Source organism: Cephus cinctus, unplaced genomic scaffold (assembly GCF_000341935.2).
Source record: "Cephus cinctus unplaced genomic scaffold, Ccin1 Ccin1_scaffold1474, whole genome shotgun sequence".
NCBI lineage: Eukaryota > Metazoa > Arthropoda > Insecta > Hymenoptera > Cephidae > Cephus > Cephus cinctus.
In genome coordinates this window covers 196,521-221,328 of record NW_014333837.1, presented here as the reverse complement: position 1 = coordinate 221,328, position 24,808 = coordinate 196,521, and the positions used below count along the sequence as shown (strand labels likewise).

At 42.6% G+C, this 24,808-nt stretch overlaps 1 protein-coding gene across 33 annotated transcripts in view; it reads left to right on the top strand.

Moving 5' to 3' along the window:
- Positions 1 to 23,635, top strand: part of LOC107273178 (CUGBP Elav-like family member 1-A) — a 225,175-nt gene extending 201,540 nt beyond the window's left edge. For 14 of the 33 annotated variants that reach the window (XM_025090467.1, XM_025090469.1, XM_025090466.1 and 11 more), the window contains 11 exons: positions 10,240 to 10,445; positions 11,940 to 12,071; positions 12,210 to 12,483; positions 12,684 to 12,776; positions 13,078 to 13,119; positions 13,528 to 13,557; positions 14,302 to 14,424; positions 14,556 to 14,603; positions 14,798 to 15,046; positions 15,141 to 15,291; positions 17,254 to 23,635. In XM_025090467.1, coding sequence (XP_024946235.1) covers positions 10,240 to 10,445; positions 11,940 to 12,071; positions 12,210 to 12,483; positions 12,684 to 12,776; positions 13,078 to 13,119; positions 13,528 to 13,557; positions 14,302 to 14,424; positions 14,556 to 14,603; positions 14,798 to 15,046; positions 15,141 to 15,268 — 1,325 coding nt within the window. In that variant the 3' untranslated portion in view covers positions 15,269 to 15,291; positions 17,254 to 23,635. The remainder of the gene's footprint in view (positions 1 to 10,239; positions 10,446 to 11,939; positions 12,072 to 12,209; positions 12,484 to 12,683; positions 12,777 to 13,077; positions 13,120 to 13,527; positions 13,558 to 14,301; positions 14,425 to 14,555; positions 14,604 to 14,797; positions 15,047 to 15,140; positions 15,292 to 17,253) is intronic. The other 19 variants (XR_003061488.1, XR_003061486.1, XR_003061487.1 and 16 more) reach the window with 19 other exon arrangements.
- Positions 23,636 to 24,808: the final 1,173 nt, after the last annotated feature.

Sequence of the window (24,808 nt, the reverse complement as noted above, 5' to 3'; positions counted from 1 at the left end):
CACTATTAATAAAATAAAGGCTCCTTCTCGCAAGGTCCGCATCGTCGCTCAGTATTTAAATGTGCTCTGTACGTACCTTAAGTACGCTAGTACCGCGTCGAGCTATTCTTCTGTTATTCATATAGAATCCGTGCTTCGGAAAGATTCTTTCTCCTTTGTACAGTTTACGAGAAAGACCAAGAATACGCCGATCAGCTCGTCCTCCCCATGTCGAAAAGATCATTTGTAATGGTAATTAACACAGGAGAGTGTCGAAGCAGCAAATCCATTCAGGAAAGTAGATGGTATCACGACTCGGAGTCAATGTGTCGTCAAACGGTAGCCACGTTACACGGCCGAGGTCGACTATAGCAAACTCAAAGGTATCGAGGTGGCTGCTTGATTGATATTCGTAGCTCGTTCTGAGCTACCGACAGGACCGTCCCTCTCCGAAATAGGGTCGTGCCAGGACAATAAATCTTAGGAAACGCTCCTTATGAATCGACCCGATTGCCAGACACGAGCTTGGCTTTTGTCACCGGCCGGAAGTTGCGTCGCATACCGACTATTGACCTTTGCCCGGTGACTCGTTGTCGGAATAATTATTCAGTACTGCCATAAGTGCGCGTACGAACCTCGACGACATCTACATTCGGTAATGCAATTTTGTGCAAGCATCGTAAGTATATGGAACTCTTATTAAATATTATTTCTTTTGACAGTCTTTTACATTATCCTTAAGCAGTCTAAATCCTCGCCTACGTCCTCGCGGAGACACGTCTTCGAGCGCTTTCGTTTGTAGGCCATGCAAATACGTAGGATTGGGTTGATCGTTGCTTCACCTACTTGAGATTATGTAGGTAGCACGAGAGAGCTTCTCTCGTAACGAACCGCAAGCATATGGACACGTATATAAAGAAACCTGGGATAATGGTAGGGGGAACGTTGGAATTTGCTCGCTAGTAACAATAATCGTTTGGGACTTATAGATAAGTCGTAGAAGGAAAAGTTGAAGCTGTTATTTACCTGTGTTCGAGCAAGAACGATTATATATTCCAAATGGACGCTCCGTCCGCATCAACGACCCTGACGATGATTGCGCAATCTATTAACACGAACCACCCGACTCTGTTTAACTCCTTGTATCATCATCTTCGTGTCTAAATTCTTAAAACTCCTTGATCTCCATCTGGAGAAACATCCGGACGACAAGTACTTCGTACGTTAAATTTATGTCGTCCCGCAATTCCATTCAGTGATGTATTCGCAGTTCGGGCATGATTAATCGATTTTCGTGCGTTTATTAATACCTTTTAGGCGATTTAATTAAATCGGTATTGATGGTCGAACTAAGACGGAAGGACACACAGAAGAATTCAATTTCTATATAGTGTATGAAACATAACCTGTTTACCCTGCAGCCGTGAAGGCGCCAGAGCCACGTCGGATTTGATTGAATCTGATGCTCGGTCGAGCGACTGATCCTAACCTAGGCTAACTAAATTTACTCATAGTAGTCGTTGAGTTATATAGTTTGGACAATATCTAACGCTATACTTTTCACAGTAGATGTATAAGTTTTATAAAATGCACGTGTATATTAACACGTTCGCTCCGCCGCATTTTGTTATATACAGCATTTTGAACTAGCCGTAAACCACCGGTGGTACAAGCTAGCTAGGTTTTTTAAATCTAGTTTTTTTTTTTAACAAAAATTTTGTCACGACGTAAAGTATATTCCTTTGATACAAAATCGCTCTTTTTTTTACCATATCTATTTCAAAGACAAGATTTTATCAAAAGATATTGTGGCAACGTGTATGCCGGTATGTGAATATAGTAGCTGAATATTACGATCGAGAAGGACCATTGAAAACAGAACCATTGGCTGAATTATTTCCTTCTATTTCTCTTGAGCAAAGCAAAGCCGCTTCTCCTCTCGACTCTCCTTCTCCGTCTATAAGCCACTTCACTTCGAGTCGGGGAATCGTTACGTAACTTCCCGCACTCTGCATATAAGGAAGCCAAGGATCTTTGAAAGTATATAGTCGTTGCAGTCGTCCCCTGAAATTCTTTGCAACTTCTAGCCAGTCCCGTCGAGCCATGGTCGTTTATGCATTTTGATTACTGCAAACGACCACGCCGAGACCACTGCTGGCTGTCAACATCCGAGAAGAAAAGTCACTTGCAGTGTACCCCTGACGTACATATGTACGGAATAGGTAGGCACGGATGCACATCTGTGAGACCATTATGCAGATGGTAATGCACTTTGTTCCTATCGTCAGAGACGCAACGAAACAAACAGCATGTCCGGAAAGTTCAAAGTCAAAACCTATCGATGTCAGGTGCGCGAAAATACCATTGTATTTATGCGTGCGTATATAAAAAGGATTTTTAACGATTCGAATCGATAGACTTTCACCTGTGACTGGTCGTAGCATTCGACATATTTTATGAGTTCCTTCGTGCACGTGACTGGATCTTCGGTAACATTGGAAGAGAATCAAAAATCTTGTAAAGAAAAAAAAAGTTTTTCTATACTAAAAAATTTCTCAACGCCTACCTGAAGCTAGCAACAGTTCAAATGGTCGATAGTTCCCGCACCGGCGAAATAGCCAGCACGTAACACCCTAATACCTCTTACTAAAGTCCGCACATAAATTATCCACTTTCGAGAAAGTGGTCGATTTGTTCTTGCTCGGCCAGCTAGTAGGAGGCCGTGTGTTTTGTAAAAAAAAAAAAAAAAAAAAATCAATCAAAACTGTTCCAATATACGATCTTATCGCGTATCAATAAATTCCGTGAAATTTCACCAGAGCCATTTATTGTCTCAATTAACGTTAAGTATTCGCAGAATAAAAATTAAGAATTCACTCGAGTATCGTTATAATCACACGGGTGAACTTTCTGCGAAAGTCAAGATGACGTAAAGTTCCATCGGCTCGTTTCACGAAAGGATACGAATCTTAGCGACAGCTAGTATGGGTTATAGCGCAACGGTAACGTTAAAGTCTGAGAACGTCATGGGGAGTACTGGCGGCCGACAGTGTGTCAGTGGGACCGAGCAAGCAGCCGACCGAGAACAAGTTTGCCAGTAAGTAAACGGTGAACCGACTCCGTTCGTTGCCCTACGTTCTTCAGGCTTCTTCGCGCTCCTTTCGATGCCCTGTTAGAAAATTTCTTCCTCCCGATGGATAATGGCATTCGATAATAGCCGACCAACTCTGGACCGTTGAAACGATCGCAATGAATCGTCCGGATCTAAACGTTTCCGAGGACTGGCAGCTTCGCGTTAACGGAAACTAGTTTTATTTTATGATCCTCGAGATTTCGTTATACGATGACAATGAAATAAAAAGCTCCAAAAAAAGAGGGTTGGATAAACCTCAGATAAAGGGATGAACGATGTTATATCCGGTATACCCAAGGGAAAGTGAACATAACCCAAATCCTAATCGCAACGTCGTATAGCATGTACATACATATAAGCGCCGAAGGGGTAAGGTCAATGTTAACGTCCAGGGAGGACGGGTCAAACGGTCTCTGACTCGCGACCGAGTTTGTACCAAGTACGTTCCAGCGTGCGAACCAAATGAATTGGCAGCGAGAACGTTTCTCGATTTGCATTTGACCCAGTCCCGGCTCTTCTGGTCATTGGCCCCGTCGTCGCATCGGTCTGAACGTTTACGCAAACGCACATCCCGCCTACTGGCCTGCTCGCACCGCGTATACGTCTTTTGTAGCACGGTAGAAGGTGGCTACGGTAACACAATAGAAGTATAAAACAGCAGCGCCTACAGTTCCGACATTCCTTCCCACGAGTAACCTACGGCCGATTCGTTATCAACATTCGTAGGCATTTTTCGTCTTTTTTTCTAAAATCAGCCTCATTTCGAAAAATCCTCTTTACTTATTAGCTACTACGAGGACAAGGTAGGGGGGAGAACCATAAGTCGAGAGAGCGCCTTGGGAGTGCCTATAAATCCGACTGCGTCACGGTTGGCTATAGTATAACACTCGGCGAGATCTCGCGTGTAGCAGCCCTGAATTTCATCAATGGCAAGGCGGTTCGAGTAAACCTTGAAGTACGAATGAATGAAATCGTAGGCTCTGCCTGGCCGACCGTGACGAGTAACCTTTTCTATTCGTGCTCGAATGCTCTTACTTTCCTTTGGTACCGTCCTATGTTTTTTTTATTAAAAGCTACTTACAGTATTTTATCGCCACTGGTATCCACGCGTTCTTATTCTTTACGTCGGAACGTGTTTTTGAGCACGAGTACTTCCTCGGAATACCTGACAGACAAACGCGCGAGGCACGCGCATCGTACTCCAGAATTAACCGGCGGATTCATCCACGCTGCATATACAGAAGCAAACGTCAGACTCGCATTCATTCGGATCGGGAATGAAGCTAAAGGCATGAACTTAAGAAACGCGACGCAATCGTACGCGACATCCTCTTCGGCTCTCCACCATCTTTTACCTCCTCATTGCCAATCTCTATACTGACTGCACCCTCTCTGCCCCTCTCTCTCTCTCCTTCTCCACTTGACTCTTGGCAGCAGCCGAGACCAGCTACAGTCTCGAGAAACATTTGCACGGCCTGAGAAAAGCTTCTCGTGATTCATCCGACATGAAGAAGATCAGAGTATCTCTAGAAAGAACCAAGACAACGCTCCGGCGTGATGACTCTTGGATATATGTGTATCAACACGGCCCTGTGTGTCTTAAATAATATTTATGTTTTTCGAGTCTCGCAGATATACTTTGACCAGCTGCCGAATACGTAATAAGTTACTGATCTCGTTGTGTATATTCCTCTGTTTTTCTTGCTCTTGACCAACGCTACAATTATGTTCCGTTCCAGTGGGTAAGAGAATGACTGATCATAGAGGAAAAATAAATGATAATAATCGCAAAACGGAGAATTTAGGTAACGCTTACGATGAACTCACGGCGCATGGGTATGTTGTAAAAAGTCAATAACGAAAGAAATCTATCCTTGAAGAATCGGCTAGTGGTGTTCGTTACGCCTAGCGATGTCTACTCCGACTTCTTACGTAAGTCGATATTAACGTAAGCGTAAACACTATGCAACCTCGTTCACGAGGACAGACCGCAAACCGCGTAGATCATCGTAGAGACACTTTGGAAACCGGTACACCAGATCTCTTTTACCAGCTCCCGGATGCGTTCGCTGATCGACCGATTGATTTATGTTCCTTGTATCTGGTGACCTGGCAAGAATGCACACGACTGTTTCTCTTTGACGTAACATGTAGCGTACACGTATATCGTCGGTATCAATCATCCGCGCTACCATGACATTATCCAGAACAACCTTGGCCTTAGACCCCAGTACACTCCGTGCACTCCACGACAAAGACCACGTCATCCACGGCAGGTAGTGAGTTTCCCGAAAAACACGTTTTCTCTCGCAAGCATATCAAACTGTTCTGCATGTAAACTTGCTCATAACTCGCGATAACGTCTAGCAACCCACATATGCAGTTGTGTAACAGAACAAGGCGATTACGCGCCGATGCCTTGCGGTCATTCTAAGGTATACACGGCGCGCAACGGCAGCAGCTAACCTGCCGCAACCTACTTACGGCTAACTTGCCAGAACCTCCTAGGTACAATGGCGTATAGCTGGTTGAACGATCGTTCACGGTAAATCCGCGAACACCTCCAGCTTCCATGGACAAGTGGAAAGAAAGTCGAGGCACGGCAGGTAGACCGGGGCCGTCTTTAATGCACGTTCTTTGCCACGTGTTTTGTCGGGTTGCGTTTGCGTGCACATAAGTTGCGTGCAACTCGTGAATATTCATTGGCGAATCGCGTGGATATTAAATATCGGCCTGGCAAATTAGCTGATGCACGAAACGATTCCGATATGATTATTAAAGTGGAAGAAATTTCTTAGGGGCTTCTACCGAGGCAGGCGTATGTTGTTTGTATTTTGTTATAGCTATGGTGTTTTCATGTTTGCATGGCTTACGACAAAGGACAATGGTGTTGAGCTGTATCTACTCGCTCCTCAAGAATGCTACGTGATCGGTTGGTAGCGAGAGCGCTTTATCTTCATTTCGCAAGAATCCATATGGGATAAGATAAGCCGAACGTGTTCCAGGCCTAAGCCCTCTTCTCTTGATTGTTACAACGGGGAATTCGTGCTTAGATCTTTGCACACAAATCGACAAGATCGCTTCTCGGCGCACATATGTTCATACATGTGTTCTATCGAAATCTCGTGATTTTCTTACTCGTCACTTTCTGAATCTACCGTGAAAGCTTTTCATCGCTCTGGCCTATTGTGGCCTCAAAGATATTTGATCTTTTGTATTGCCGTTTACTCCGAAGATAAGGACATTGACTGCAACGATAATAAACATCGATGATAATGCCCCGTCTGTATACTTTGACGAGTCAGTTAATTGTCGGCAGTGAATGACTGTTTGTATCGTTTATCTTTCGGTTATTATTGATTTTCATGAGGGCTAATTCCTGTAGCTCGATGACGAATAAACAAAGTTCGAATTTGAGACTCTTGGATCGTCAGGACAGTTGATACTCCAACTCGAAAGCGTAGTCTGTGCATGAGGGATGTTGTATTGACACTATTTTATCAGACGTAAATCATAATCAGTATCGTCATCCACGTCATAGGGAAAATCAATAGTTTATCGATAAAAATTAAATTTTGAGTTCGATGAACTTTTCGAAAATTAATAATTCCATACACGAGATACGTTTCATCGTTCCGCCACGCAGATAGCTGAATGTATAAGGAATCAGGAAAAGTTTCTAAGGACAACCGGAAGTACTAAGGTACCTGAGGCTCCATACAAATATCTAATTTACGTGACGCACAGATCATTCTTCCCCTCCGCGTCAGTTTATTAACTTCAATCAAGCACTGACAAATTTTCGCCATTTTATTTTTCGGATCTTTACCGCACGAGCAAGGAGCATCTGAGCCAAAGGGAGATTGGAGACATAAAACAACTCTCCGGCAGGACTCTCGTATATCAAAGAAGAAATTTTCTTTGAATTCCAAGAATAAACCTGCTGTAGAGGAATGAAAGAAAAAAAAATGGGGAAAAAATGAGAAAACGTCGCCTCTGTTCGCAGGTGCTTACAGCATAACACTCTATGACTATGGATAAAGCTATTCCGTACTCGCCTCTTGACGTCACTTCCTGTCGAACAATGCCATCGCAATACTAATGATCAATCGCTGCATACCTATGTCCAAAGACGCATGCGATTGTCTTTAGCGGATCGATTTGCCAACGTAAATAGATAGTTCTCCGAAGTGCATGTAACGTGCGTTATACCTACGTGCATGTGCAGTTACGTACTACAGTATCAGCCGTTGAAGCACCAACGCAAATATCGATCTTATGATGCTATAAAGTAATAGATGGTAAATGACCTTGTCAGTTATGCTGTAGAATATTTCTACACTCGTATGGTTCATAGTGGTCATGCATGCTCATTAGGTACGCAGCCCACTGGCAATAGTAAAAGCCAAACATCTCGTATGTATTATAATATATAAAGCTGGAACGATGAGCAATTTTTCGAAAATTTCAAAGAAACATGACGACGTAGCGTCCAAGATGCATCATCGGGACGTTTCAAATAGACTGTCCTGCCGCGAAGTTATAAGACATGTCTGGACGCTAATGGCTGGTTTCACCATTCGTATCTCGAGGCAGCTTTCACCCATGTGGTAAAGCATTGGGACGGGCACGCATGTAAAGGCGTACCCACCGTTTCGTACGCGCTGGCGTTGCGTGATACGTGAACGGAAAGAGGTTCGGAAGTAACTATTTTCTTTCGTAATAACAGGTTGTGGTTCTTTTGAATGATCTTACTTAAAGAGGGAAAAAGATGGAGATGGTAAGAAAGAGAGAGAACGAATTGCAGAGTTTATACGATTATCGCGAATGGAATTCATTGAAGTATTCGTTCCAGTGCACGACTCTGTTAACGATACCGCAAAGCCCACTCCAGAAATTCTTGCCCTCCTTTTCAGTCCACCGGGCGCGCCTTGTCCATTTCAATTTTCATGGGACTACCTCTCGGAAATGTGCTCGCACACTGCCAGCCACGATTCACGTAACGGTTCATTATGGGTTCGGTTTTCTGGCAAGCGGGATGCGGGCGACGATTGTTAAAGCTGAAAAGTCAAATCGATTTGATTTTAGGCCATTTGCGGATAAGCTAGTAAAATATTTAATTCCGATTACAGTCTATATGGGCTTGTGCTTTTGACAAGTCTAAAAACATATAATTTGTGTCGTTATAATACTGAAGTGGTTTTTAAACTTTTTAAATAATTCAAATTAATAATGCCCGGCACGTTTAGTGTGCACATCGATCGAATAAGCTACAACTAATTATACCGGTCGGAATATGAATAATTTGAAAATTCTATTTACCAAAATGTATACCTGACTGAATTTCGACAAATAGAAGCGTCTGCCTTCGCACCGCGCCTATAGCGCACGAAGAAAATTGGCCGGAGGCAAATCGAAAATGTAATCGAAGACCTCGAGAACGGCTGAACTTAAGAGCGCACATCGCCCTGGCTTGTTTGCACGAGAAAAGTGCATCTAACCAGCCAGCACCCTCGTCCGTGTCTTATGTTCGTTCCTCTCGTCGTTTCCTTCCCCGTTGGCCTCCGCACACGATTCTTATCTCTGAGCGCGTCCGCCTTTTTCTTGGGCTTGTAAAAGCGCCCGTTTCAGTCGCCTCGTGCTTCAATGCTCTTACCCGAGCAAACACAAAGAAAGCGAACATTATGCCGGAAGGCCAGCTTCCCATGGCGACAAGATACGGGAAGTTTCGTTGTCCCTGGGATAGAGGAAAAATTCTCTCCGGCCCTTACTTCGGCGTCGTTCCTACCCTTGTGACGTTAAGGCTGAAATATCGTTGGCAAGGGCGAGCGGTTACGATCGCTCGATGATCGGTAATGAGACTCCTGCTGGCAGATTTTAAATTACCTCGTTCGAACCTTCCACTTTTACTATATGTATATACGTATAAGAGACTCGAGGGTTCGTGAACTCAAGGGGATTCCCATGGGCAAGAAAACGTCCTAATCGTTCCTCTTCATCTACTTTACCTTGGCTGTGCATCTTGTCTATGCATTTACGCGTGAATAGTGCCGGTAAATCTCTTTTCTTTATTTTCTTTTTTATTTTCTTCCTTGGAATAAACTTCCTTTATGCGCCTCGCATTAAAGACGTATAAACCTCGTTGAATAATTCCTATCTATTCAATAACCCCGCTAGCGAGTGTACATCTTGTGTATACATAGGTACACCATTCACCTATTACATAGATATACTCTTATCAGTTTTCTTTCACGAGCACTTTTCTCGAATCTCGCCTGCTCCTTTCTGGATGCTCCTAACAGCCAGAAAGATGTTAAGTGAATTTTTCTAAAAGGAAATTGTCTTTCTCGAATTGCCTTGTATCTTCATCAAAATGGAGGTCAATGACTTTTGCTCTCTTTTATTATTATATATCTTTGTACAAGTTTACACGTATAAAATCATTAGATTTCTACGTAAATTCATGGAAAATCCAAGGTAAATTTCCTTTCCTCGTCCTCTCTCTCTCTCTCTCTTAGTCTAATTTCCTCTCGCTCTCGTCATCCAGCCAACAGGGGCTTCCAACAGGGTAGGAAATTAATTAAACCAATAGCTCCTACAGGGATGCTCGATTACATGCGAGTGGGCTTCCGAACGAATATCCCTTGATTCTGTCCGCTCGCAACTCGCTTACTCGACGAGTCGTGCTCCACTTTTCTACCGACGATATCGATGAACGACCGCACGATTCCTCGATACTGTGCAACCTGTATACCCGAGCCGTTACGTGCTCGTTGGCTTCAGCTACGTGCACCGGGTCCGCGCTTAGTTCTGCCACGACGAAATGTGCCGAGGCCTTTCACGCTACTGAATATAGATAAGCGCCTTTTCTTAGAGGAGGGCGCTTTTTTCCCTCCCCTCGTTTCTCATTCCTCAGCCTAAGCAAATATTTACCATTGCCCTCTTTCAATCTTCGCCAAATTCTCTATGTCTCACGTGCAGTGCGCGGGGCAGACTGTTTCTCGACGTGGAATAAAAATCAGGAGAAAAAAATATAAAAGTATCATAGTACATAAATTTACTTTGTATTCCATAATCGGAAGCTTGACTAAATTCTCCTTTATTTTCTCTTTTTTTTTTTTTTTCAGAACGAAAGCTCTTCGTGGGTATGCTCTCGAAGAAGTATGGAGAGAACGACGTTCGGAGTATGTTCGGTGTTTACGGAGCGATCGAGGAGTGCACTGTGCTCAGGGATAATGCCGGGCAGAGTAAAGGTTGCGCCTTCGTCACCTTCGCCAGCAAACAGTACGCCATTAACGCCATCAAGGCCCTTCATCATTCCCAAACGATGGAGGTAAAGTAACTTCCTATGCTCTTCATTATTCTATACTGCTATTACGTATCTAGTCGAATAACTTTGAATTAGCTGTTTTCTTTTTGGTACTACGCGGATTTCTGGCAGCGTTCAAGATCGTACAACGGTAGTGCCGAAAAACCATTTTGGAACGGTTATCCTTATACGTTTGATCACGAGGATGAGTGCAGGGACTCCAGTAGTTGAACGACGTCCTTTGGTACTCGCATCCTGGCGCACATACCCTGACGTGCACACGTACACGGGATATACTCATCTCGCTGTAAAAATAGTGAGGGCCCGAGATTGTAGCGGCGTCGTTAAGCGTCGGCTCGTTTCTTTTCATAGCGAGGCGGCGGTTACACGCTCGGCGGACATTGGCTCGGTGCCACTATCATCCTAAGAGCATCCACACCCTGGCCGAGCCTATTGGTAATACCGATTTAACGTGCAAAACCCGTTCGAAGAAAGAATAGATCTGGAGTGTAGAACCTTCGCGAATCACGTTCATCCGACAGCCATCACGTTTATTCGACAGTCGAATGCTATATCGACGAATGTTCCAATCAGCGATACCAATCGGGAAAACAATTCCGATTTCAAAATCCGCGCCGTTCCCAGCGTCCGATTTTCTTTCCTCGATTTTATCGTCGACCGCGGATACTCTGTTTACAGATAGTGGAGGCACCATCGCGAAACCCGGTTTCCGTGAACGGATAACGGCTCCTTTTCCAGCCACCGCCCGAGTACTGCATCACTATTGCATGCGAAGAAATGGAATAGCGAAGCCGTCTAGGAAACTTTAATCAACTCTTCCTCGCGCATTCTCACCGGCCGCGTTACCTCCTTGCGCTTCGCTATTTGCCATTTGCCATTTGTTCTTTCCATTCTTTACCTCCTTCCGCTTCTCCACGATCCAGTTTTCTCGGCTGGAGTATGCTAGCCTGTTTCCCTCTCTCTCGATCTCTCTCGGTCGTGCAAAATCTGTCCCCGCTGTCTTTCTCGTGGACCGTTGTCTCGCGATTATAAAAATAACCGAACGCCAAGTACCTGAATTTCCTATGATCTTTCAGCGCTTGAACTGTCTACGCTTAGTCGAGAAGCTCTTCGGTACACGTAGAAACGTATAACGTCCCTGTCTCTCCTGGGATCGTTGCAAGTTCACGGTTAGAGAACCATACCGAATGGTATAGCGAGCCTGGAAGTATGCCGCAGCACAGGAGTAACGCCGATTTCATTTTAATATCATGAATATTTCCGGTGCCAGGAGGAACTTCCTCGAAGTTGCCTACCGCGATGAGTTAACCCAGAAGATTGCATTTTCTCTTGCATTTTGTTATCGCGACGTGCACGTTGCTTTTTGTACCCTTCGTGCAATTCGTCTCGGGTGAAAGGTCACTCTCAAGAATTTCGTTATTACGATGAAGTTGAGCATGCATTATTCCGACAGTTGAAGACTGCTGCGCTAACCGTAGATTCCGCTTAAACCTGCAGGGTTGCTCGTCGCCGTTGGTTGTGAAATTTGCGGACACCCAGAAAGAGAAGGACCAAAAGAGGATGCAGCAGATACAAGCGAGTCTCTGGAATATTGCTGGTGTCAATATGACACCGCATTATTTAACAACCGTAAGTATTCGCTATAGCAATACTCGCCGTTCATGTATAGTCATTGCTGAACTTTAAATAATTCATCATCTCTATCGTCAAGCACGAGCAAGATTTCGTATCGTCAAAATTGATTAGGACTGTCTCTATCGATTTTAGAACGACACGCACACCTTGGCGCCGGCCTCGTTGCAGCTTCTACAGCAACTGCAAGCGACGTCGAGTGCCGCGACTCCAGTGGGCGCAAGTGCCGGGGCCAGTGCGCTCTCGAGTGTTCAACATCAGCTGTTGCTCCAGCAACACTTGGGTCTTGGCGCGGCAACGCCAACGCCAGCTGCACCGGCAGCGGTACCCAGTCCGCCAGAGATCAGTCAAGCTAATCTTCAAGGGTTGGCTACGCTCGCATCCCTGAGCAACAGCGCCGGTGAGTATGGTCAGTGTCTCAGAGCTTTTCTTATCATTTCACTTTATTCATCTTTGATCTTCCGTGCATCCTTTCTTCCTCGAAAGATATTCTCTTGGCGGCCTCACAGAGGAATCCGCAATATTTATTTACGTGCAGGGAAGATCTTTAACGAATCGACGGCCGTGGTCTTACAGAGAGACGAAAAATTATTTTTCATTGTATCATAGCTAACGCAGGAGTCTCTCCGATGAGTATGCAGAACCTCGTCACCCTTGCCGCCATGACGGGTGGCAACGGCAACCTTCAGGTTTCTCCCAACAGTGAGTACCGGCCGAATAGGAAATTCTGGTTCTTTGTGGTATCCAATAACGTCATTTATTAAAAAGTGGTACTGTTTAACAAGTTAATTACTCTGCGACAATTATTCGTTAGTGGTTTGCATGCAATGGTGTCGTCGCTTACGCTTTCGTTAAAATTATACTTTTTTTTTTATTTGCACGTTCGGAATAAGAGCGGACGACGATGTCGATTTTTTTTTTTTTTTATTAAGTTTCCTTTAGGATCGCACTAGACACAAGGTATTACTGAGGCATGCTGACCTTGTGAACGTCTGTGTTTCAGCGCTGAGCGGGTTGGCGAATTCGACAGCAGGTATGTCGCTATGTACGTGTCGCATTGCCTGGTACAGTATTAACCATTACTAAATTAAAGTTAACCGATAACCACACGAGGGAGCTTTAACAATTATGACAATTTTACATCCGTTTCGCTTGATCATCGTAATCTGTACGTTTAATGTCTCGGTTTTCCGCCGTCACACTGTGTTATACAGATTTAATGCAATTTCTCTTCCAATTAAAACATCAAGAGCCGAGGACAATCAGATTGCATAGCAGAAACAATACAATGATTGGTGCATACATTGCCGCTCGTTAGTCAAAATTCTACGTGAAACAAAATTTCGTTGATAAGATATTATTAAAAAAAAAAAAAAAAAAAAAAAATTACGTCCACATTTTTTATTATTGCCACGACGATTTTCTTAACGATGCAATTCTTTTCCGTACATAGCCGCCCTTCTTGGAAAGACAGGAAGCACAGGTGAGAACACTTGTCGTACACGCACCATCGCTGTTGCAATTAGCGAATCTCTGATAGCATCACATATTAACATGACTCGAACACTGTACCGGAATCCTCGTTTGGCTTACATTTAGACAGTCTTCCAATCCCAAACGACAACACTACCCTTAGTCGTGCGTAGGTGCTTACTTGCACAACAGTGCACTAATTACTGTATGGAGCAACTCATTATAAATATATCTCAATATATATACTATATACACACACATATATCTATGATGCGCGTCTAATATCACGTTACAGTCGATGCTTCTACCTAACCCTTTGCCACGTAGTCCGTTTCCGTGCTCTAATACGTGTCTAGCCGGCAGCATGCGGCACCGTTGCAAAAGAGCTTACGATCGATCATTTTCATGTGTAATACTAGAACTAATCGAGCGTGCTTGTTCGGAGAATGTGCTTGTATACGACGAACGTTCATCAGTTACGTTCGCGCACTTCCGTAGACCGATTTCTATCCCTGCGGAAGTTCGTTCGGCGTATATGCTGTATAATTAGTCAAAGTACCAGAGGAAAGCCCTGCAGCTTTCAGACAGCAAGAGCATGTCGCATGCGGCTTTACTATTCGCAAGGTTGCCGCTGCATTATCAAAATCGTCACTTTGTGAATCTCGATCGCCGGTCTGACAATTTCAGAGTCGAGCGTTGATCGATGATTCGTTTATTAATCGTACGTATTATCAATAGCCTTGTGCTCTTTCAGGGTCAACGGGTGGAAGTCTTAGTCCTGTTGCGTCGCTGGCGCTGAACTCCTTGACAGGGGCACCTTTAAATGGACTTCAGGACTCCTTGAACAACGCCTATTCCAGCTTGCAGCAGTATGCAGGTGATTATACATTGCCATGATTATGGAGTTTTTAGTTAGTCGTGGAGGGACGCGATTAGGCTAGAGTAAATGTAATAAAGAAGAAACCTTTGACAAGTTCACTTTCTAACAAGTACCTGTGCGCATTAAAGCTCTCATTGGAAAGACGACGGTGACCGTGGAAAAGAAAGAGTTGCATAGTGAGTAACACGAGCGTAACCTGCCTGCATAGTCGTATTTCCGCATCCGTATCCATATCCATTGTCCATGTCCATGTATGTCTCTACTACCCGTATAACTAGAGTCGGCAGAGGTATGCCGGGCGATAGCGTTACGTTTTACCGACAACGTCAAAGATCCTGAATTTCTAAAACGTATACTCTTCCGCTTACAGGGTTTCCGACGTTCACGGGCGCAAGCGCGGCAGCGGCTGCCGCAGCCGCGGCGGCGGCCGCGGCGCAAAACACCAGTACGGGTCCAGCGGGAAAGCAGATTGAAGGTCCCGAAGGTGGTAACCTCTTCATCTACCATCTTCCGCAAGAGTTTAGCGACACGGATCTTGCTTCTACCTTTTTACCCTTTGGTAACGTCGTTTCCGCCAAAGTCTTTATCGACAAACAGACAAAAATGAGCAAGTGTTTCGGTAAGTCATCCTACCATGATAATTTATAATTTCTCTGTACAAGTACCTACTGTCGATATGGATAATACTTTTTTTTTTTCCCCGATGCTCACAGGTTTCGTCTCCTACGATAATGCAGCGAGTGCACAAGCAGCTATCCAGGCGATGAACGGTTTTCAAATAGGCACCAAACGATTGAAGGTCCAATTGAAACGATCTAAGGAAGCATCCCGACCATACTAGCCGATATCAAGGATCGTTCGTAGGTACTACACTACCAAGGACTAACCGGGATTATTGACTGCTTAGAGATTTAGGCGACTTTACCTAGTCACTGTACATAATAGATATGTAGAGGCTGCGATCATCTCGATGATCGCACGGTAATGTGATACTGGTTGGATCATTCTAACTTTGAAAAGTATTACGTCAAACCCATTTCCGTTTAATCAGTGCTAAGGTGACGCTTACTGGAGCCTCTTCAATGGAACGCTCTCTAGTCGATCAGTATTTCTTCTTTGCATGAGATTCAAGATAACGTAAGCTTTTACATGAAACAATCAAAAGGATATATACGAAAGTAGATGAAAAAAAAAAAAAAAAAAAATTTTTTGAAAAAAAAAAATACACAACACGTGCCCATTTATTTTCCGTACTGCGATCCTTGTCCAACGTCAAGATATTTAGATCCTACAAAAATGTCCATCCCTTGGTATAATGATGCCATTAGTGTCATTTCAAAATGGCTGCGTCCCCTCAAAAAAAAAAAAAAAAAAATTTATCTTGACAAATAGAACCTAGTCGCACTTTTAGCGTTGCTGTGATATTTCGGATTTTATCGATGCGAGTGGATTGTGCCAGGTATACAAAAATGTCGACCAATTAACGCGATAGAGTCTTATGAACTGGACCAATCCGTACTCACTCGTTAAGCCGAGAAGACAATGACTTATTTAGAAAAGTATTATTCGCTACTGCTCGCTCCGCCTAACGATCCATCACTCTTTCTTCCTAGCAAATCAAACTATTTTTTTTTTTCATATCTATTTCTCGTTCTGTTATAACTGTATGTCGTAGTTACGTGTTATCACTTAACGCTCTTAAAGTATTCCTTGGGAGGGTCGAGGGGGTTTGGGGGGGGTGGAATACGACACGTTACTCAACTTAGAGATCTTTTTCGCACGCGGAGTCGTGCTCATTTACCATGCACGTGAACCTTTCGATGCCCGATACGGAAACACCATTCCTCCCAACATTTCGCGATATCGTACGGCATCCGTGCGTTCTAACTCTGTTTCGTGCTTTCAGTGTTACTTCGTTGCCCGAGTTAAACGAGCGCCACGCTGCCGTGTGTTTAATTATTCCATCCCTTTTTTTTTTTTAGATATGTATATACATACATGTACAGGGTGATTGTGAAGTCTCTTCCCACATTTGAAATCGAATATCTTGGAACAGAGTGAATTATGATCGGCAAGATTATTTTGGAAATCTGATGAAACATAGTTGAAACCATAAACTTTTTGATAATGTCTATGTTTGGTTGATCTTGGAATACACCGTTCGAAGGCCTTCGTTTTTTATAGCGAGACGATACTTTATAGTTACCCTGTACTTCAGTACAAATCTTGCAAGACTGTGCAACGTGTTTCACGTGATAATCATTAGGTTCATAGTTTAACGGCGCTGCCGAAGCTTTTACTAGTTAGAACTAACATCGCCGTGTGTTTGGAGGGTTGGTGCCGGCCGACGGGCAAACGGGGCTAAACGGCTCGCCTTTAGTATTACCTGAGAAATTGATCTGTGATAACAAAGTAACGAATATTTGCTCTCTGAAATAAAGCGAAGACGGTGACAATCGTAAATATACAGCCAATGGGAAATAAGCTTTAAAGATGAGTGTTCGATCGCGACCAGTGGCGAACCGTGGGCCGACGTGTGCGCGGTCAACGAGGATCGAATGATTCAAGGGTTGTAAAAGAGATTTTTATAGGTAAAATGAAGAGCTAGCAGAAAGGTAGATGGCGTCGATAGCAGAGACAGTGGAAGTCGTGATCCTCGTTGCTTCCGTTTAAAAAAAAAAAAAAATGGCGGAACGGCAAGGCGCCCAGGAGAGCATCCCTTAGCGCGCCATGTTTTTCGACGGTGCGCGCTCAGGGTTGCTACGAGAGTGGTATTTATTCGGTGTGGTGGTGACTAACCTGTCCGTGTGTTTGTTTGTGTGCCAGCAGGTGGCCTGTGACGTTGTGACCGTGTACTCTCGACCGGAGTCGCCGTACCATGTCTGTCTCAGTCAGTCACGATTCAATCTCTCGATCAGTCTCTGTGTTTGTCGGTGCCTATACGACTCTATAATTTTAATCACAACACCTTCCTCAGATCTTTCCTTGGCATCCACTTCAATGCTCCGAATTTACCTCTAAAAAACATCACCGGACTCGACTTCGTTCCACTTCATCCCACCACCAAGTTCCAGCCAAACCACCTCGCCAATGAACCTTCTACTTCAACAACCATTTTGAAGTCTCACGGTGTTCTATATTATATGGATTAGTACGAGATCCAGGATGGATCTCTATTGATCTACGGATCGCATTATCGTACGTGGAACGGGTCGGGAATCCGTGACCGCGAAAAGTTGGGGTGCAAGTGCGCGAGTAACAAGTATCTTCGGATCGGAGAAAGGTAACGAAAACAGGATCAGATCGGTCGATCGAGTAGAGGAACGCAACGTCAAAAAATAGTAGGGACTAAAAAAACGAAATGCGTGGCTATTTTTTTGCCAGATGCGATTAGCTTTGATCGACGCCACCTTTATTCCCGTATGTACATATGTGTGTTTGTTCGTATGTATATATACGTATGACTGCATACGTATCCTACGTATATCTATATACACGGGTACGCGTCGTGACGTACGCGTGTATACACATATGTGTACCTGTGCACAGTGGGCGTAAAATCGCTATCGCCATAGAGAATATTAAAAATATATTGATTATACGAAAGAAGCAAGATAGCATATATTATTATATAAAATTAGATATATTAAACGTTGACTGAAAATTATTTTTATTGGATAATTATCGGAATCGGGGGATGAACCGGGTGGAGGTTTAATCCCCCTACGTGACTCGGCAATGCTCGTCGTTCGTTACGCAATATGTCGTCGTCGTGGCCGCGATCGTCGTGATCGTCGTGCGCGTTTACAGCCAGCGCGCCAGATATAAAATTCATTCACCTGTATAAACGACAATTTATTATCTGAAGTTCTTGGAAATATAGTGAAAAAAAATGAAGAGAAAAAAAAGAGAAAAACTAAGCAAGATGAACAAGAGGTATAAGAGACACTTTGTATAAAAGACTTTGTATAAGATTGTATAATACAATCGGGATTATAGGATCGCGTAAACGTTTAGGCGTGCGTACGCGTATGCGTCCGTCACTTGTATCGTTAGTTGGACTCCATTGTTTGCACGGCATGTCGGATGCCTTACGTGGTGAACATCGCAAGTCACATGATCTCTAATTTTGGCCGCAGCTACGAATAAACGCGTGTAAGTTATCATCCCAATCAAGTAAAAAAAAAAAGGAACCAGACATACGCGATCCCACGAAAATATCCCTAGATCCGAAACTAATTCAATCACGAAGCGAGAAATCACTGTCGCTCGACGCTACCCTCGTCCAAAGTCTTTCCTTTTACTTTTTCAATTTCCCTTTACAATTTTCTCACGCAGTATTTTCCATTCTCTCCAACAAACTTTCTTTTAGTTTCTCCGAAAAATTGCTGGTCCTCTCCGTGTCCAATTACTTTTTCCCAGATATACATTTTCATCAGCAACGTTTAATTCCCTTTGCGCCAAATCATCTTTAAAAATTTTGCCTCGCCACACCCTGACTTATTCTCACTGTTGGACGATTCCGCGGAGTCGCAGTCGTGGTCAACGTCGTCGTCGCCGTCGTCCAGCCTGAACGACGTCGAGTACGCGAGGGGCGAGGAGCGATTGAAGAAATCTGACAAATCTGTCGCATGCGCAACCATCTCCTTACTTCAACAACCTTTTGATACCTTGCTTTTAACCTCTGGTGATTATCCGGCTGTCACTTGTGCCGGTGCAGATGGATAGACGCTCGGTAGCACTTAATAATTTTTCTTTTTCTTTTTTCTTTTTGTTCAACTTAAATCGCTATCACCGTACGTCGATACGCACTTTTACGTTACTCCCATTTTTCTCTCGTCACCGTGTATATGTATATATATATATATATACATATATATATATATGCATATTGTATCAGACCAAATCACGGGGGATACCGCTCCGACAGAGGAATCATAGGGATTTTATTATACGTATGTCGGTCGCATAATGTTTTGTTTTTACAGTGGAGAATGTAATTATTTTTGTTTTTCTTTTGAACATCAGTCAAACTGTTTTAGTAAAATTGTAACGCTCTAGTACCCTAAGGGATTTCTGTTTAAGCGGTTACCACCGTATCTTCGGCTGGCCAAGCCGATAGAAGCTCCGAGCAAGATACCAAAGACGTGTCTTACGTTGATTAACCGATGTACTTACTTGCAAAGCTGACTAAGAATGACTAATTAACACGTTAAACCAATTGACTAACTCATGGATATCGAGCACACGATGGAAAAGAAAAAAAAATAGGAACCTAGTCATAACTATCGTTATATCATTGACGTCGTAATCGTCATCGTCATCGTCATCGTCTCATTGCCGCCGTCGTCTGCCGTTTTCGTCATCGTGATGGTCATCGTCGTCTTCGTCGTCGTCGTCAATCGTCATCGTGATCGTCGATTCGGATCATCGTCACCGGCATGAACGTCACTATTGTTACTGCTAATACTTTTGTATTACCGCTCTTATTATTACCATTAACGCGCTACTGCTAATGCTGTTGTTACTATTATTCATTATTAATATTATTACTGTCATTACTGTTGTATGTGACTGTTACTACGATGATGATCAGAAGTATTGCCGTTATCGTTATTACATGCTAGATCGCTTGGTCATCATTACCATAGACTGTGTCCTATCTTTGAGCCAATCTTAGTCACGAATGGTCAAACAGCACTTTGACTATACTAATAACGTCGAATGACAGTACTGGCCAAATCGATCATTGCCATTAGCGAAAATCATTCACTCTTCATTTTATTACAAGCCATCAGGCACTCATCAGTCAAAGGTCATATTCGATATGGTTTATGGTAATGACGGGCATTTGTAAGATCCGCACGAGCGTATTTCTTTCGAGATCGTTCAATAGAGATACATAAAAATGTACTTACATGTCAAATGTGCGGCGATCGATAGACTTGCTTTCTTTGTTCAATCCAAATTTGCCATTATTTTTTTCTACTCTTTTACGTAAAGAATGTCTAATGTATTCATCGACGTAAAGTCGCGCGAAACATTTCGATTCTGAGACAAACAGAGTGCGTGGAAAAAAAAGAAATATGAAAAACTCGTGCGATAAACTCGGAATACTCTCGTGCCATTAATTGAGCGATCGATTGCTTATGTTTCGACATTAGACGACATTTCGCGATCCAGTGCGATACGATGCGATACGACGCGTACATAAGGTTATTATTCAATGGTGTTGAATTATCGTTACCAATCGTTGAATGTTCGTAAATTGTAATGGTTTACGTTGACGAGCGGATAAGGAGCTAGTTTTATAGAGTGTACGTCGCAGAAATCTAAGTTTAATTAGTTTATATTGGGATGGCATGATGGCGCGATTGCATGGGGTTCGCTCTCCTACGTCATATCCGGGAGCACGAGCACGTGTTTCTTATCACGCCGGTACAATCTTGATCGCGACCCGTCGCCATTATCACCACTGACCCTTCCCATCCCATCCCCCTCTCTCCCCAATTTATTATCATCATTGCCGGCATTATTATCTATCGTTAATTCTTCTATTACTTGTATCGATCATTGTCACTAATATCGTCACTACCACCATGCCCCCCCAAATCTTATTATTATTTTTACCGTCGCTATAGGTATATTTGATAGTGCTAATATTACTACTACACGCTACGGTTACGAGTACTATTATATATATATACACATATATTATTATGTTATTACTATTATCACGAACGTCAAATTCTTATTATCGTTTACAGCTAAAAGTTATTTGTTTTATTCTTCGTTTTGTAGACATGTTTATTTTTTTTTTTTCCTCCCATTTGACGCTTAGTACGTCCGTTATTAAGACGACACGCTGGGATTATGTCATGCGCGCGCACGTGCGTAGAACGTCACTTGAAAGAGCGTACGGAGTGTCATGTAACGAGAGATACACGTTTCTATCTCTTCTTTTCTTCGTTGAACCACGTTCTTACATTTTTCTTATGTCCGTCTGTTATTCATACGCAATCTTTTTCTCGCGACGTGAAACGAGAACCGACGCCAGTTATTGTAGAGAATAAATGAAACCAAAGGTGTAGACAAGAAATCAAAAATGGAGAGCGCAACTTCTCCTCGCGAGATAAAGGAATCTAGTATTTAAGATGCGCTCTGTCATCCCCCGTGACGTATTAAAATTATACGCCGATCAAATATTGTTCGACGACACGTCTCGCGGTGGGGCGATCGAAAATTGCGACTGGGTAGCCCGGTACCGGAAGTTTCTTCGTTTGACGACGAATACTCTCCGGTCCTTCGTTATCGCTGACTTTAGCAATCACGGCATATCCCACCGTGCCATTTTTACGCAAGAGAACCGAGAGGTCGACGGATTGCAGTGCTGTTACTTCTTAATGTAGCATTATACGCGATTCCACCTTTTTTTTATGGCTGGAACACTTTTGGGCATTAAGGCATCCCCTATTACGCGTACTCCCCTTTGACTGGTATGCGATAAGAATTTTGGATCGAGGAATTTTCATTTTTATCAAAGGGGTCATTTTTCTTTTTAAAGCGAATCGCAATGCCACGTCTTCTCGGTATGATAAACTCGGTCAGTATGAGACGTATGTCAGATATCAATATATTTATTTTGTTGGCTTATTTTTTATTACTTATTTTTTTTATCCCTCTTCCCCCACTTTCCCCGTCCCGATACAACTTACGGAACGGACCTTCTAGTCCATATTATTTCGACGTACCTACCATTGCTAGTTCAGTGCTATAATTTTTCTATAACTAATATAACCGTTGCTGGAGTCAATATACGTCAGAACGTCGAGAGATTGTAAGATTCTCGTGCCAGGAAACATTAAATGGAAACGGACATGGAAGCTTGAGATATCTTAGCCAATGAGCTTTTTCAAGATTCTTCACCGGCAATCACGTGAGGTTCGTGTAACTTTTTTGTTTGCCCGACAAGGTAAACTGATCTCCACCTTTCCCGTTACATAATAATTAGTATCCGCGCATATCTTACGATGGACACATACCGTATGTAGGCTGTATCACCTATGTTTTAAGAGTATTTTTCTGTACGTAATAAATTAGTAATTGCTACAGCCCGAGTCACTTTGTGCTCTAGCCGCATACATGTATACACGTACGCTACAATTGATATATTTATATCGATAGAGACGCGCACATTCTCTGTGAGCAGGGACACACGTGCTTTTCCACGTGATGGTGTTGGAACGTGAAAGCGATTGATGGCTTTGATTCACGGATTGCTTTGTATCTAAGGTTTGTAAGCTGTTATTACTTTACTGTGAGCTATTTGAGATTTTGCGATTCGGAGGAGTCAAAAATCTAATTGGGTCAACCGTTTTTCCTATGCACTCGATTTTCTGGTAATATATCATTGTACACTTTTGAAACTTTATACATCACGGAGTCAAACGAAATCGAATGGGGAAAGAACTTTTGAAAAATTATATAACAGCATTTGTATAAAATTTCACGGAGATTCATGTAAAAGCGGGGTGTTTATTATGTCAATAAATGAACATTTTTACACTGTCATTGAGAACTGTGTACAAATTGGATATGGAAATTTTGAAATTCTATAGATATCAGTATACTTATGTGTAAATCTGCTGTCATCACGGGAACGATGTATTTATATAGTCGTGTGGTAAAATAGTTTTCCTCGCTGCGCGTATTCGATCATTTTGAGACTTTCGAATCGCATATGAATGTCTATTACTTCGAGGGTGTAATACGTTCCGTTGTCACGAGACTTAAGTTCGACCGGTATTCGGGTAATTATTGTGTACGTATATTGAGAAGAAATCGTGAGATCAAGACGAGAATTTTCATTCGGGCGAGGTCACAGTTCATCGTCAAAGAGACGTCGTATTGAAATTGGCGTCAGGCTCGTAAGGGAAGCAAATCACCGAATTTCAGCACCCAGTGCATTGTCTTGGCGTCGTAAGTTGAATACAGTGACATGCAATTTAAGTACTCACATTGACATAGTAATGTAACGATTTATCGCATAGCGTACGTTTATCACAACTAAGAGTCACTGTGTCTAAATAGTAACGATTTAGATTTTATATATTGCGTGCGAGAGTATAGACGTGTGAAAAAAAGTGTGTGTGAGCGCACCGCGCTGTAGTTAGGCTGGCAAGTTAATAAATCGTATTTTGGAATTAAATTTGGTCTCGAGTTTATTACGTCTATACGAGTGTAACACTCCAGATTTATTTTTTCTATATGTTGAGGGATAAAGGTAAAAAATATATATTTGGAACAAAACTTCTTTTTATACTGATGAAGGTAAGTTTTACTTCTTCTAATTGGATTCTCTTGCGTGTTTAAAGACAAATAGGAAAAGTACATCATTTACACAAGGAACTTTTACTTTTTTATAAATCTCGAGGATGAGCGACAGAGAATAAATTATATGTACAATAAAACGGATTTTGGAATAACTTTGCAGAATTCCAATTGCATTCGCTTCGTGTGGGATGATAATTTTGAAAAATTGACAAGTTAAAATCTTCCGACTCGTCACTTATACGTACGTGAATAAAACTTATGTATATTTGACAATTGCATTCCTTTGGTATTCTTGGAATTGAATATATGTATACTCATGAGATTCAAAAGCTAATTAAGCTAAGTTTTGCGTGGAACGCTCCCCCCACTCGCAGAGTCCTGCGCAACGAATTTGCGCGGACACAATTTTGGACAACTTCCAGTACTTCTAAATATTCTTGGACAGAATTTCTGATTTCTAAGTGTTAATATCTAACTTTATTGATTTAATGAATTATTTTAATATTCCAAACACAAATTTCAATTCAATTTTTATCTACTCGGTATATTTTGCGAGATTTTATATTTTGAATAAATTTGCGACGTAAATCAAGATCCAATAATATTTTGTAGTTTTGGGAAACCTTTATTGAATATTTCAAATTTTCAATCCCTCTGTGCAACTAATTTTTTTTCTTTTCTTCTCTTCCTTTTTCTTCTTGTTCCTTTTTGGCTTTATGACCTCGTAGACGGTTAAGTGCCAGGAAATCAGTTGTCACTACCGGGCTTCTGTACGAATGCTTTCGTCCTCATGCATCCGAATCATTATCTAACATTCAATAAATAGAGAAATTACGTTCTCAGCCATGGTAGAATGAGACAAGGTATATTCAGTTCATGGACACATTTTCGACCACTTCTGCGCAGCCCGAAGATTCCGCCATTTTTCAGTGTTCTATGTTTATATCGTGATATGTGTAACATCCCATAACCCCTCATAATCTAATCCTGAGCGTATGCGAAATGTATGCTGAGATTTGTATTGTGCATAATAATGGCAACAATTTCA